Below are 16,498 nucleotides of genomic sequence, written 5' to 3' on the forward strand. Positions count from 1 at the left end.
AATTGTTCAGTATGACAGTGTTGGAGTCACTGTGGCGGATCCATTTAAACAAACCTTCGTAGCTTTGCTGCATCTTCAAGTTGGACGACAGACTGCAGATCTAGCGCTATTTCTTCAACAAAATCCAGACTAGTGCAGCCGGTCAGTACTGGACACGCATGTGTCTATCACCTAATGACCGAATTGGAAATGAATGTTCTGTGCCCTCATCTCCCTTTCACCAGCTGTAGTTTACGCAGAAGACCGAATCTAAGACGTAATTGTGCTGTATGCCGTTTGTATAATATTTTGTATAAATTCCCCAAATTAGGCATTGCCGTTGCCGCAGTTATACCTGTTGTGCTTTACTGTTCATTTTTATTATAATTTATGTTGCTATATTTTCTGAAGCTGCTATAATTCTTGTTTACGATGTTGGCATCTTTTGCTAAAGTTTCATAAGGTTCCTCAATTTTCCGTTAGTCTAAGATTTACACGTGCCACAAACTTCATTCTAAATTATCACGATGCCCATTTGCTGCCTTCATAATTGTAACGTGTTATTTGATTGTCAGTGTTTTCGTGCGTACATAGGGTATAATTGTTTTATCATATATTGTGTACTTGTGTTTGTGTGCGAAGGGCCACCGTTTTTAGTGATTCTCGATCTTTTAAAGCCTCATTCTTACTGTAGCGTTGGACGGGATGCAATCGATAACTCTTAATGTGACGGCTTTGATGAATTAAGCTGATAAATGATCGATGGAATAAAGTATGTTATATATCCAGTACCATGGTAGCCGATCATATTAATTGTTAATGATGCTAATTAATACCAGAAAACATCGCCCTGATCGTTATCGAGCCTCAGCTTGCGGCCTTTTGCGGGTTTGCTTTTTATATATAGTCTTCAGTGGCTGACGTACGTACGTATATAATGTGTATATTTTTTTTAAATCCAAAAGGATTTATATATATATAAGTTATTGAATAACCCTTGAATATAAATTACACTTCATAGATCTGCCTGTTAAACGATAATTCCAAAGTTGACTCCGTAAATGATTTTATTATCATAATATGAAAGATACTAAATATATATGCGTCGTTTTGTTTAACTATATAAAGTGTCAACAGATCGATTTGACGTTGACGTACATGACTTTTGTCCCTTCGATTCAGCAAAGAGATATATTTTACATGAAAACTAGAGTATGTTTTAAAGGTTGAAGAAAATTCTTGTAAGCAGCCGCGATCAGTTGTCCATTTTATTTCCATTTCACACGCTTTAGAAAACTGCGTAGACCTGTGTGCGTGGCTATGCAAGGTATCATGCATTCACAGTGCAAAGTCGAAATAATACATCGCCACACACAAAGCCTTTTATTTTTTACAGTTGATCAGTTGTGGAAAACTTGTGGTTGAGGTTACTGTAGTGGAAGGCTTTCTGACAGACTTCGCACTAGTAAAACATCCGAGATATTCCTTGTATGCGGCAACACTAGACATCAACACGAAGCCTGCGCATGCAGAGGTACGTGACATAATGAATTATTCATGAGGTTCAGAAGGAGGCTTAGGATCTGTTCAGGAGGGTTGCACCATGTCGGATCGAGAGAGTGGTGACGAGCTGCAACAGCAGCAGGCTCAAGGTAAGGACCAATTTGTGTTCAATACCTCAGTTCGCACCTTGCGAATTGCATGCGCGTGCGATTTATAGCTTAGGCGTACCCGTAGTATTGTCTGTAATGTTTGTAAACACGCCTCGTTTCGCTCTGCGTGTGATCAGGTCAGAGTTTCCTTGAAAATTGCATGAACCTGCGTCATCAGGTTGCCAGTAGAATTTTCTTCAGGAAGCGTCTTGTCATCTGTGCTATGGCTCGTCTTAGGATATGTCCTTAGCGTTATTACTGTTCGTTGGTGGGGTAGGGAATAGACGTCAACTTGTACTGGCCAGAAGAAATTCAACATGGCGTTGGATCCATCAAATGCAAACTCAACCACTGCCTAATTATCACTTCCTCGCAACCACCTGACCTGTATAAAATGGTTTTCTTTGTACTTCTGATAATAAATATGATTTAAATACACATTATCAGAGTGTTGAAACGCATCGATCGTTTGTGTAAGTTGTTAAACTAGCAACGCGAAGACGATCGGAAGTGCAAGCTGTCAGTTTTCTTTATAGGTCAGGTTTGTTTTGGTATAATCCTTTCAACCACTGGTGGTTCCCCTTGCCAAGGTCACGAAGATAAGACCCACAAAAAGCAGGACGTGAAATATGTGCATATGAAAATAAATGGGCTTGGTTATATTGATATTTAATTGCTCATTTTACAGAAATGACAATCATTTGCAGCACTTATAAAGCTGGTTTGAGGGGAAGATTCAAAAGATTAACCCACTGAGTTAATGTTATAGGCTTATGTGAATTCATAGTCTTTAAATGGTTTCATCCTGAGTTGACTTGCAAGGAATGTTGTGTCATTCTAAATGTATTGTCCTGTTTATTATAATCAATCAGTGTAAAGAGTTTAATCTGTAAGGTCTATTAAGATTGCAGGTATGTGTGTGTATTGTATCTGTAAATTATGCATGGAGGTGCATGTCCTTGCCAAGTTGAAGGCAGCCATGTGACCTTTTTTGTGCTTTTGCATTTCACTTCTAAATCATATGCATATTTGCTGGATCAACAGTTAACATAGTTATAGGTAGAGAAATTTTATACCCAAAGTTATTTAAATCTAAGTCAAATGAACAAGGTTCATAACATATAGAAATGGCATGTGCTTATAGATGGAGTGCACCATAAGTGGCAGACTAACCTGATGAGTGATAAAAACAGGGCCAATGTTGCATAAAATGCATACCTCGGGTTGCGTTGACCTTCTGTAATCTGGAATGTAGCATGCTTTTTTCAAACACTTGCTTCGTCTTTATGTCAAACCTATGGTTTTTATTTTTAGAGGTCTTGCATAGAGTGTTACCAAAATTATGGCAAATTGTATGTTTATCGTTATAGACTTAATAGCAAAGCATTATAAGATAGGTTTACTAGTAGTTAAAGGATGTACAATTTTTATCATGAGCTTAAGAAGATATGCCATTAATATTAAACTGGTTCTTGGGTTGTTGTGTTATGAAACAGTGTTTTCAAGCTACCTCAAGTCTGACATGGATTCAATGTCAAGTATTTAGTAATTTATCAGTAGAAAACCTTGGTGCTGCAGACTATGAACAAATAGCAACACATGGCAACAGCTGAATAGTATAATCAGAGTGTTAACTAATTAAGTGTGAAATGTAAACTTTGTGCTGCAGATGTAATTAGTTACCATTTGTTTTTCATTTGAACTTTTGAAAATGGTACATTATACTTGGAAAGTCTAAAAGTTTTGACATAGTGTGCATCATGTTTCCCATTAAAAGAAAAATGAACACTTTCAGTTTTAGAATTTGACTTGCCATTTTTGTTTTGAAATCTTTTAATTTGGACATAAGAAGCAGGGCCTAGAAGACTGATTTTATCAAGTTTCCATGCTGCATATCAAAGACCTACTTGCTTTATTTTCTCTTAGTACATTTGTGGGAAAGAGACTGAATTACTACAGGGGTATCTTTAACAGATGTTACTTGTGTGGATAATATAATGGGTGCAAGTTACTGTACTTGCTGGTATGATGTGCTTTGTAAGTTACACCAACTACCATTTAAGACCTCAGTATTCTAAGTATTAAATTAGAATGTACAGTTAGCCACATAGATTATTTGTTCTGTCTATGCAGGTGATTAGATGACATTAAAAATGACAGTCATCTTTATCTCAAATCACAGAAAGTCAAAAGTCAAATTTGTTGCATGTGTTTCAGGAGGGGGTGCTGCCCGGAGTAGAACTTACTCTGGTGGGGACATGGAAGGACCACCTTTTGATGGAGAAGGTCGGAACATTTGATACTTAAAAAAATGAGCTTGCTTTTATTTCCTTTTTTTCATTTGCTAGGTAGGTGTCAGAAAATGTTCACATCAATGAAGCTACGAAGGTTAACATTCCTAACAAGTACATATTTTTTTAATGTATCTTTTAAATTTTTTTGTCCTTTGCTTAGCACTTGTGGAAAGTTGCTGAAATGGATAAAACGGGTTTTTTTTTTACCCATCCATATCTTTATTCATCAGGAGGTGGAATTTCCTTGAATTCCTTGCGAATTCTTAGAAATGTATGTGAGCAGGTTCTGGAGAGCAGGAGCTGGCTACCCGCACACTGCACATTCAGTCTAAAAGATTTTACCTAGATGTGAAGCAGAACCGCAGGGGCCGTTTTATCAAAGTGGCAGAGGTGAGTAGAGCACAAGTTTGTCATTTCATTCAAACTTTAGTGGCCTGATAGCCTTTCTAAATGCAGGCCACAAGGATTTGGCATTTTCTACAAGAATGTTGTATTGATGTTGTTACTGTGTGTTTGTGGCAGGTAGGTGCTGGTGGGAAGAAAAGTCGCCTCCTTCTCGCCATGTCATCTGCTGCAGAGTTCCGTGACTATCTTACAGATTTTACAGAGCATTATGCGTCTTTAGGTATGTGGCATGCATTTACCAGTCTTAAGTACAGCTTTTTTGGAGATATTTTCTGATTTTGGTCACATATTTGATGGAATTTAGAACCTAGCTTTTTTTGGGGGGGCGGGGGGGTTTGAGTGTATTTGACCTTACCAGATGACACGACTATAGGAGATGCATTTGCTCTTTAGCAATTGAAAATTGACTTGCTGACAGTGAGTTAATATGTGCCTAGTGTTTAAGGCACATCACTCAGTAGGTGAGCAACAGTCCCCCAATAACTATAAAAACAACAACACAGCCAATTCACTAGTTTTTTTCTTTGTTGCTGGTTACAATGATGGTTGTCACATGCTTTGCTGTCTGCTCTGGCGCCTTATTCTATTCTAGTCACTTTTCTGCGTACTGTGTTCAGCCTTTGTATCATCTCACCTGTTGCTGCTTTCTCGTGGTTGGCTTAGACTGTTGTATGCTTCTCTGACTTTACAAAGTTTTTATTCGGTATGCCAAGTCAGCTGCTCTCTACAGTGAGAGTCTAGTTAAGTTTTTAGTTTATTCCTTGTTATTCTTTGAGGAGCATAGGGCCGCTTTGCAGCAAGAGAAGGCAAACATTTATGTCACCTTGCTTGCAAACATTTATGTCACACCAGTTCTAGCTGCTCTTTAGTGTTGTTTCTGATACTAAGCCATCTTTACCTCCCATCTTAGTCAATGTGTTGGTACTTTTTTTGGTCAAGAAATCAGTATGTTTTCTGCAAGTCAGTCATTTACACACAAAAAAGGATGTTTTCCTGTTGACCCCAGCCACTGCAGCAAGGGTTTTAAACTTCATATCCTTTTGTATGCTTTTATCTTTACGGCAATTCTGAGAAGATGATCATACTGTATGGCTGATGACTCATCAGCGCTTTCTCAGTAAATAATCGTCTGCCATGTGCTGCAGCAATCCATGTTGCTTGAGACCTTGCCAGCTTCTAGTTAGCAGGACCCAGTTTAGATCCAGGACCCTCTGCATCTCCTTGTGGCAGAACTGAGCTGAGCTCTTCTTACCTGTTAGAGCCAATTAAGATGAGGTCAGATTAAAAAAAGAACTGAAATTTTTAATGTAAATTCGTTTTCTTTGAGACTTAACATATGTCATGACATTGAGGCCTTCTTGACTTCCCTGCTGTTTGGTTGGTCAAGAAAACTGGCATTGGCTTTGGTGCCATCTTTGTTTTTGTCTGAAAGCTGTTGCTCACCTGGTCAGTGAAGCATCCTACACACCAGGCATATGTTAGCTTAATGTTAAGGAGTCAGCTGTTGATAGGGAGAGAGCAAATGTAGCACATTATCCCCTATGGTCATTGGCTTCTCATATTACAGAAAGTTTGTTTTTAGTAAATCAAGGGTTCTTTGTGTATCTTCTCATAAAATATTAAAAGGTGAAATCTATCACAATTTATATTTGTGTATACTTTGGGATTAGTGTTGTGTCGCGTCGGTTAGTTTTAGTTATAGTGCACATTTTCTTGATAGACCTGTATATTTTGCATGTGACAGAGAACATGCTGGAACTAGTGCAAATACACACACTTTTATTGCTTACATCTAAAGATTGCCATTTTGGTGTGTAGTCTCAGAAACAATTTATCCGGGGAGACTCTGCATGTTAGCTTTTGGTAAGTCTTAAGGTAGGACAGATACACCTAACAAAAGAGGCATCCTATAGTGATGGTGATGCAGTTGAGTGATGGCTGTCATCTTTGTTATCACCTTGAACTTTGTAGAAGAAGTGCTTCAGAAAGAGTGAACAAGATAATGGAAAGACATGGGATACCAAGTGTGCCTTCTTCCATCTTTTAAGTGCACTTGACAAAGTCGTTGTTCTGAGAAAAATGTGTTCTCATGTCTCATAGAGTGGGGTAGAAAAGACAATAAAGATTTACATGGCCGCATGTTGTGTTTTATCAAGTACTGGTGTACTCATGATTTGCAGGGCCAACCAACACAGAAAGCCCACCAGAAGATGGCAAGCTGAAGAGTGAAACCATCGTCAAAGATAACCGCCGCTATTACCTAGATCTGAAAGAGAACCAACGAGGGCGCTTCTTACGGGTAACAATGGTCAATGTTCAGCTTCTCCCTATTTTTTAATTGCTATACTGGCATTGGTTATAGAGATATTAATAACCTTATTTGTAGACTCATGTGTGTGTGTGTACACAGACACAAATGTAACATTGTATTTAGACATTGGTATGTGGAATATTGGAAGATTTAGCTGTGGTTTTTTGTTAAATGGTCGAGAGATTCAAAGTATAGTGCAGAGAAAATAACAGGAAGAGTTACTAGTAATTTTCTTTACGCCCTACTTTCTCCCCAACAAAAAAAAATCAGGAATCATAAAATTTAGTATTTGAAACAAAAAAAATACGGGTGTATCTTTCAGATCCATGCACAGTTTATGTTTCTGATTTATCTGTTTGACACATCTTGCTTACTGCATTTTTGTAACACTGGCCTTTGATCACAGCTTTTCTAAAATGTCATAATTTGTCAGTTGAGAAAAGTAAAACTATGGGTGGAAAAATGCAGTATTCTGTACCCAGTTATCAGAATCTGCACAAACAAAAAATGGTATTTAATGTCAGAAATTCACAAATTGTTCTGTTGTGCAAGTTGGGGTAGCTCTTCAAAAAAAGACAGTTGAGCACTGTTCTACCATATTGTGGTGAGAAACTTTGAAGAAATGTTTACAGGTGGTATGCTCCGAACAGGTGTCACAAACCATCCCCAGAGGAGGCCCCCGGTCACAGATTGCCATCCCGGCTCAAGGCATGATTGAGTTCCGCGATGCCTTAACAGAGCTTCTGGATGAGTTTGGCACTGACGATCAAGGTATGGATGGTAGGTCCAGTTGTGTGATTTGTTTTTTATTTTCTTTTTATTTGCTTTTAAGTAGGTGCAATGGTTAGCACCTTTCACTAATACAGTGAAGGTTAGCTGTCCTGGGTTCAGCTCTCATCTCAGGCACTTTGTTCTTTCTGTGCATGTGGCGTCTGTGTACATGGCTGGCTACCGTGTCATCATATAGTCTTAGTTGTTGGCTTGACGTAAAACACCAATCCCCAAGTAGTACTTGTGTTTATTATTTTTTTTTTATTATGCTCTTTATACAATGAAGGGCATTGTGCTTTAAAGTGTCATTTTATATGTTGATATTTTGACAGATATCTTTTAATATGTTGTTATGTAGAACTGTTCCTGATTTATCAGTAAATATGTTGTGTGTAGGTGTTCCTGATTAATCTGTAAGTGTAAAGTCATAATTTCATCTGCTCATTCACATTTTGAAATTCTGAAGATGTTAGATCATCTGAAAAAATTGTACATAGGCATGAATAGAGAAGAAAATTTCATAAAATATTTTAAATGTTGATTTTTCAGATAACAGATTATGTAGGTCATCATTTTGTTTATGTTGTGAGAAAATGCAGAAAGTTGAAGTAGGTTAAAGACTCGAGTGTGACTCAATATGAACAAGAGTTTCTAAAACAATTCATCAGGAGAAATGAGCTTCTGCAGTCTTCTGTAGTTGACTCATAAGTTAAACATGGGCACGGGGGAAAGATGAGTAGAAGGAACTGCTTTGTTAGCATTTTCACAGCGAATGCCAGAACCCAGAGCTGTATTTTTACGTCAGATGCTTACATTTTTGAAAGCAATTTTATTCCAGCTACCTACAGTGGTTGATTAGGAAGAAGTTACAATTTACTAAACGGTGATTAGAAGAAATCTGTGATATTTTTGGCTGTATTTTAAGCATTAATTAAGTGATTGAATTGGTGGGAAATAATTTGGCAGGCAGCACAAGCATGAGAATGATGCTAAAATGAGCAGACATTTGATGGCAGCATGGTTGTTCCTCCATCATCATGACACTACTAAAGCAAATATTCTGTGATCAGTAGTCTCTGGTGGTGATGAATTATGCCCTTGGATTGTAACAGAACCACAAAATGAGCTGCCAGAGAGTCGTTCAATGCGCGTGGAAAATAAAATGTTCTACTTTGATGTTGGATCAAACCGCAGAGGAGTCTACCTCCGTGTGTCAGAGGTCAGTTCCTTGTTTTGTAATATATAATTGTAATAATGAACAGTAGAATACCTAATCATTACATGCCACTTGGTGTTAAAGTAATTTTAACTAATTAGTGTGGTTGGTGACACAGTAATCTGCAAATGTCGTAATTTCAAAATTGTAAATTGTTGCACAGGCAAGAGTGTGCACATGCACCTGAACTGTCACAGAAATGTTTATTTCTCCTTTATTTTTTCCTATAAATGAAAGAGGTCTTATAGACAAAGATCGTATGATCGCAGACTGTCCAACAGTAGACATTTTTATCTCAAAACACACTTCCAGCAGTTTGTTAATTATGATTTATGTTTTTTTTTAAAAGAACTGTTGATAAAAGCTTTTCGTGAAGATATTATATGCCCTGTTCCCCATATATAAATCACAATTATAGATTATCCTACATCCATATTAGTCAGGTAGTTAAATTGGCTTTTTTAAAGCAGTTCTTGTGAGTGAAACATGATCAGACTAGTTTATTCATCAAATCTTTTTTCACATGGTCTGTAATTTTTGTGGGGGGCTTGACCTAAGTGAACAACAGCTGTATCAGAAGAGGTGCCGGATGATATAATTTTGATTGCTGATCAGTCTGCGTATTACTGCTCTAACCTTTGTATACTTTTAGAGCGGAAGTAGGTTTCATCTTATGCTTGAAAATCATCTCCATCAGCAGTATTGCCTGACAAGTTTACGTTCACTTGTAACAGGTTCGCAACAACTTTCGCACAGCAGTCACCATTCCAGAGCGGTCCTGGGCACGTTTCCGTGATGTCTTGTCAGAGTTTGTGGACAAGAGCAGCATCAAAGATAGTGAGTAACAGGAGGAGGGGTGTTTGCCGCTGTGATACTGGCAACAGAAATTCGTGCCGACAGAGGGAATGTGCTTGTTGAGGGTGGTCTCTCCTTCTTCCAGGGGGGAACCACTTGGACATGTCATTTGTGCTGGGAATTGTGGGAACCGTCATCGTCATTGTCATCTGTGCTAAAAGCTTCTGGCACCATCTGAACGCAGCTTGCCCAGGATACTCTGCACCTCAGTTCTGCCTCTTTGCCGCAGCTGTGCACATGTCCAGCTGAGCCAAGTCTGACCTCTTGACCTCAGGAGTGTCTTGGCTTGGCTGGAGCATGACAGCCATCTCTTTTCCAAGGCCATGAGGTGCAACAAGTCTGGGCTAAAAGGACTGGGCAATTCAGTGGAGGCGGGTATAAACAGCTCAGACTGATGTAGATTGTTGCTGAAAATTTTCTGCAGTAGACAAGAGAAAGTTTTTTTTTTTTTGAAAAAAGACTTACCTGAAAGACTTGAATGTGGACCACCTAACAACCTCAGACTGCCAGAAAAAAAATTGTAATGCTTCAGGAATGATATTTAAGGTAAATGTCAGATGTTTGGACATAGTACAGTTACTAGGTGACATGATGCTGCAAAAGACAGGATGGTGGATTTGTCTGAGGGTCTTCGGCAAGGCTGTGGTTTGGAAAATTAGCATACAGAAGAAACTCTGCAACCAAGAATTGAGTCTGCAGCACCTGGATAAATGGTGCCATGTCAGGTGTTCTGTGATGTGTGAACTCTGGTTTAGAATGCCAGCAAGCAGTTCACTGCTCTCCAAGATTAACACATGAAGAGACCATGCAGAAAGGTTTATGCTGTGGTCATTTAAAAATGCACTCCAGGTATTTAAAACTTTAGACCAACAACACTCAAGTCATGACATAACCAAAAAAAAAGTCTTTTGTTTCTATTTTCATCAATGACCGCTTGTTAAGCGTGTGAAAAGTGGGGGGGAACTGAGGAGAAGTACTATCCCCCCGGACCTGTCCTGCTAAGCACATTTCCTTTGTTTGCCAACAGTTGTCTGCTTCTGGTGAGACTGGTGGGTAGAGCAGTCTTGGTTTGCTGTACCCACTGGCCTGCGAGTCATCACCTGTTTGTTGGGAGCTGCACTGTCAGCCATTGTGACTTCTGTGTGTGCATTGGGGGTGGGGGTGGGGGAAAATAAACTGTGTATTTGGTCTTGTGGGGTCCTGTTGAGTGGTTGATAGCTTGCGTGGCTGACTAGGTGGCTAGTTGATGGGTAGTTTGTTAAACTTGTTTACCTGTGCTGTTTGGAGCACTCCTGTTCTGTTTGTACCTATCGGTCTGAAGTCCTGCTCCTGACCCGTCCATATCACGCAGGCACAGCACATTTGCTGAGATGAAAATGTCATGCTTCTCAGTCCTCTTAAAAAAATCTTGCAATGTCGGGGTGGGTGGGTGGGCACACTACAAATTCTGCACAAGATTGCATAATCTAGTAGTGTACATGAAATCTTTTCGGATGCATGCATACACCCAGATGTGTGCTGTCCTCTCTTTAACTTGCAGTGTGTATGCATGCAGTGTGTGAAGAACACACTTAGAAGAGAGAAAGGATACATGTAAAATGAAGAGTATAGACCACTTTCTGCCGAAAAGGGAAGTACATCTCTAATAAGTCTGTGTGCATGTCAGTCTAGACATGCGTGCATGCATTTACTTGTTCTCTTATTCGGACCCTCTTTCCATTTGCATACTATTTCCCTTCCTCTGGAAACGGACAACATTTGAAAGTTGTATTATGAAAGCCTTCCATCTAAAAATCGTCAAAGTTTTTGAAGTGGTCGTTTGATTGATTTCTTATTAAAGTTCAGGTGTTCTGCTTATGAGCACTTGTTGAAGTAATGTTACAGAAAACTAAAAGTGTTTTCAAGGGCTTAAGCCAGAGTGCCTCAAGAAGAGCATCTCCATGCATGCTCAAACCTCCTAGGAGTCTGTAGAGAATTTACAAAAATAGTAAAGTAAAAGAGCAATGATTTTTTTTTTTTAAATGTGAGAAAATGTTTAATTGTACAGCTTGACAATAAACCATAGGTCTGTCAAAAATAAGCAGTTTCTGCCATTTATTTTCAAAGTTCCACCACTGTCATAACAGGATGCCATTTTTCTTCAGTTGGGGGAAGAGGTGGACTTCCATTTCTTTTTTTGGCTAGGAAGGGTGGCTGTCACAAAATACATGATACGATCTCTTTTTTTATGTAGATTTGTTCACATTGACGGCCTTTTCCCTCATTCTGTTCCAGTATGCCCCCTCTCCAGCCCCTCTGCCCTCCTCGCCTACTTCCAAGTCTAGAGAGATGGTACTTGTTAAACTTGTTTCTGTGTGTGTGCTTTTCAGTGTGCAACTGACATTGTTAAATGAGAGCTGATGACAAAGATTTAGATGCTTTGTTTCCATATGTATTTTGAGTGCAATAGAGATTACTCATACAACTATGAGCATTGTAAGATGTTAGATTTACAGTGTAATTTCACTTGTATGATTGTGAAGTCGTTTGGCTGTGCTAGGAGAAGATTGATAGTTTTCATTTCTTGTTATTTTAAAACCTGTTGCTGTTGTTGAGTTTGTGTACAGGTGCAAGGGGTGTGATGAGTAACTGTGATATTGTTTCCGATGTACAAATGTTACTATTATAGCTGCAGAGGAATCAAACATCCCTCCGCTTCATAAACAAATTAAATGTGGTATCTGGCCATGCATTTTTACCCTGACAGTGCGAGAGGTAGCAGCTGTGCAGGGCTTTAGTGTGGCAGCAATAGTTTGCGCTGAGACAGTGTTGTGTGGATTGTCCACTTGTTGCACAATGTCTCAGGGACGGGTCAAGACCGGGACTTGGCTGTACGTTGCCCAGTTTGTGGTTTGTGATTGAGTGGGAGTCCATGTTATTTCCTCACCAATGCGTTGTGCAAGTGAGCTTGAAAGACTGTTTTCATCTAGGGCTGTATTATCCCCCTTTAAAGGACTCCCCTAGCCTTGGATATCCCCTATCCCTGTTTTTTCTTGTTACCTAAAGTTGACTACTGCCCTTTCTAATTTCCCAGAGTTTTGTCTCTATTTGCTAAGTTATTTGATAGCACAGCTGCATGGAAGATGTGTAATATTTGTTGTAGGCATGTTTTATCTGCAGTACACAAGTGCTGTAGTTAATGTGTATACTGAGAAATGTTGATACCTTGAACTAAGCTGTTAGAATTTGTTACAGGTCACCTCCTGTTTTCTTCCCCATAAAACTCCCATGTCTACTTGGACGATCTTGGTTATATGTTATTTTTTTGTTTGTTTGTTTTAAATCCCATTGTTGTTAAATTTCTGTACTATGTGTTAGACTTGTTCTTTGGTGTTATTACAGATATATGTATATTATGTTGATTTGGAGTACCAACAAATCAGCAATGCATGGGAAGACACGGCCTGTGTAGTGATGTTTTAGCAAAAGATATCATTGTGGATTTGATTTTAAACTATTGCATGTCTGATTTATGTGGCTGTGCATTGTTTTAAATGAGTATGAAAATGTACAAGATACAGTGTAAGATTCATGCACATGCTTGTGTCATGTTGTTGTCACCTTAGAGTGCATTGTGTTGCTAGGTGTTTCTTTCAGTTCTTGATTTTAGCAGTAGGGCCACATTCACTTACACCACTTCAAATGATGAATTCAAAGAGATAACAATGAAGTTATCAACAGCATCATAACAGAAAAAGACTATTTTTTTGGTTTCATGTTTCAAAAAAGTTAATACTTTAGAGAAACCCGCATTGTCACCCTGAATATGTTTCACATTAAAGGCTATATACATTAGATTTGTACCTTTATTGAAAGTACATTTAAGATAACTGGATCCAAAGCTTTTTTAACTTTAGGAAGCAAGATGACCTTTTTTTCTTAATTTATGAAAACTGTTACAACCAACGATGTTGGCTGTTGTGATTTTTAGCATCTCTGATAACACTGCTTTTATGCATGTCTTGCTGACCCATTTTACTAGTACATGTTATGCTGTAAATGAAGCCCTAGGAAGATGAATTTGTTGATTCTGAACCCTGAGATGAGTGAGCTTAGTTTATTAAAAGATACAAATTTCCAAAATCTTATTAAAAAACTCTTTTCCAATCTTTTAAACACTGCAGTTGTCACCTGAGTTTTCCAAAAAAGGCAAGACCTCATTTTCCTCGACATCATTAATGCAGACTCCTTGGTGGGGCAATGACTCAGTTATACATGCTTGAAGCATGCATTGGCTGCAGCCTTCAGTGATATCAAAAGCATGAATTTAGGTCAATCCTCATTTTAAAAAAATGGAAAATTCAATTTTATATTTGATTTGAGATACATCTTACATTTTTCTGTTTTTATTGGATATCTCTAAGCAGACATAGCAAGCTTGTTGGATAGCAAACTATTTTTCTATAATCTTAATGGAGTAATCTCAGCACAGTTTTAAAAGTCAGATTGTTAATCATGAATGTGCTGGTGCCATTAAACAGTTAAAAGCTTTACTTGGATGATATATTTTGCTTTGCTTTTTTTTTTTTTTTTTTTGTTTGGTTTGGTTGTGTTTTGAAGGGAAGGAGATGAATTTTAATAAAGAAAGAGGTGTTTTCACAAGTAGAAGACTGGACACATGCTATTTTTTATTATTTAAATGGGAATGGGGAGTTGTGAGCTTTGAGAAAACTGGCATTTGAAAGTGCTTAAGTGATCAGTAAACATGCATAAACAGCACCAGCCCCTTGCTGTGGGCGTCATGCTGCTCAAGAGCACAAAAGAGCACTAATTGTTGAAATGTGGCCCTCCTGCAGATTCTCTGTGTTCCAGTCAATATGAGAGGGCTTGTGAGCATGTGTGTATGTTTTTGTTATATGGTGCCATGCTTTAGAGCCATCTTGTTATAGGACAGGTAAGAACTAGCTTAATGTAACCAGTCATGTCAGTTTGCTTGCAGTAAGTGCAGAGCGTTTGTGACACAATGTGCAGCTTCTTTAATTCCCCCACCAGCATTTCATTGTTTTTAGGCCATTTTATTTCTTTGGGTTTTTAATTTTTCCATCTCTGTGTTCTCATCAGGACCTACTATATTTCTGCAGGGTGATTGTTGTAGACATTGCATCTGTATGTGGCCCTAGTTGTTTGTGATGATGCATGGTAATTCTTTGCCTTCTACATCTGGAGAAAGGTGAGTAGATCCACTCAAGAACTACCATGACGGGTCCTTCTAGGTCTCACTCGATGGTTCTGATCGCAAGGAGAGACGCTAACTTCAAAATTACTGTTGAGCTTCAAAAACTAACGAAATGGCTGCTTGTCAGTGTGATCAGAAGGAGCAGCAATTCAAGACAGAGAGTGTGGAATGTGCCCGTGCCAGGGACAGATATAGAGGACTGCCATAAACAAAATCAGGCTCGAGAAAGATGCTGTTAAAGCTGTACGGTGTTGATTAGGGTTTGGCTGTTATGAAGAAAAAGACTAAATAGCAGAATCTTTGGCATGAACTTGTTCAGTGGAGGCGAGTGGTTTAACTTGCTCAGTTTGACCAACATCCTTATCTGGAAGTAAATCTTGTCATTTCTCCTGAAGTCACGTGAAGTGGTGATTCAGTTCTTGGTGGCAACTATTTGGTTTAAAAACTAGCCAGTGGTGACGATACACGCAGGCTGAAAAATGCAGTCCCTGTTGAAACATTTGATTAGGTTCTAGAGGTCTCTGATGGATGTCAGCAGAGTCAAGACTTATGCTCTGCTTCTTACTGGCTTCCACTGCCATAGGAGTAACAGCTTCAGTTGGAGAACATTGTCACCATCACAGTCCATCGCTATCCTGCATGTGTGTCCCCCACAAGAGGGTTGCAGTACATCTGTGCATGTCTCACTGTGTGTTTCACAGTCCATCTGTGTTCCAGTGATGTGATCAATGAACCACATGGCAGTGGTCAACAGACCATAATCTGGCATTATATCTAATCACCTCCAAATTTCATCAATCCAACACAAAAACCAAGACTACTTTTGTTTCCATATTAACGCTTATAACTCATGTTTTTACCTTGGTTTAGGTATTTTGACAGCTTTTTTAAAAACAAATTGTGAATGTAGCTGTAGAAATTTCATTTTAATATGGTGATAATTTGTGTAGATGTTAGCTGAAAGGGCTTTGATGAGAATCAAATGATGTACAGATGGTCCTGTTAGACACATGCAAATGGACAAACATGCACCAATGCTTCACATACATAGACAGCCTACCTTTTGAGTCTGCCGGTCTTTTTTCCAAAACAAAACAATTTCGACAAGAGCTTGTAGAATAGAGTTGTTGTCTCTTGTTAATGGAGGCATTCTGCTTTACATCTTTGATTCTTGATACATGGCTTGAATTTAGATGTATGGCAGGCAGCTCGCATGGTCTAAAATATTTGGGACGTGGAGCTTTTTCATAGCCATGTCTTATTTCCAGATGCTGAAATGCTATTGAAACGGCCACCAGCATAATGGGTGTAGTTTTCAAAAGTGCCTACACAAAAACATTGCTATTACTTCTCATTATGACTCAACAATAACAGACCAGCCACGTTCCATCATGGCCCTTTCACACAAGATGCTTGATGTGGAAAATTTTTCTACAGGGCTCACTGTCATTTTTTAAAAATGTTTTCATAACAAAATGGCATATCACAGCATTCATTGATTTCCAGATTGAAAAAAACAGATTTGGCTGAGATGTTCTAATTCATGTTTGGTTTCATATAATTTTTGTTCCCTCTTTAGGCGGCCATATTCTCACATCCTTGGACTCTGGATGTGAACCATGAGCATTGCATTACCAGATACAAATGGTATTTGCATTGTTAAGCTGGGTCTGACTAGAGCACCCATGTGTCACTGCAGTTAATTCACTCCAGTTTACAAAAACTTTTTTGGAACAGTACAGAAATTATGTTCTCTGAACACGTTGTGCAGAATTAAATCTATACTGTTGACAACTGCAA

General features: G+C 38.7%; 1 protein-coding gene across 13 annotated transcripts; it reads left to right on the forward strand.

Annotated features, from left to right (window-relative positions):
- Nucleotides 1–4: 4 nt before the first annotated feature.
- Nucleotides 5–16,498, forward strand: LOC112560752 (transcriptional activator protein Pur-beta-like). 13 transcript variants are annotated; one of them, XM_025232789.1, is made up of 9 exons: nucleotides 5–141; nucleotides 1,376–1,631; nucleotides 3,849–3,917; nucleotides 4,209–4,315; nucleotides 4,448–4,550; nucleotides 6,511–6,638; nucleotides 7,274–7,421; nucleotides 8,525–8,631; nucleotides 9,363–16,498. In XM_025232789.1, the coding sequence occupies exons 2-9, from the start codon at nucleotides 1,583–1,585 to the stop codon at nucleotides 9,471–9,473; spliced, it is 822 nt and encodes a 273-aa protein (XP_025088574.1). In that variant the 5' UTR covers nucleotides 5–141; nucleotides 1,376–1,582; the 3' UTR covers nucleotides 9,474–16,498. The 13 variants fall into 13 exon arrangements, with proteins under 13 accessions (XP_025088574.1, XP_025088576.1, XP_025088579.1 ...); XM_025232791.1 differs by having other exon boundaries at nucleotides 7,274–7,412; XM_025232794.1 differs by having other exon boundaries at nucleotides 7,292–7,421.

This window comes from Pomacea canaliculata, linkage group LG3, assembly GCF_003073045.1.
Source record: "Pomacea canaliculata isolate SZHN2017 linkage group LG3, ASM307304v1, whole genome shotgun sequence".
Classification (NCBI taxonomy): Eukaryota; Metazoa; Mollusca; class Gastropoda; order Architaenioglossa; family Ampullariidae; genus Pomacea; species Pomacea canaliculata.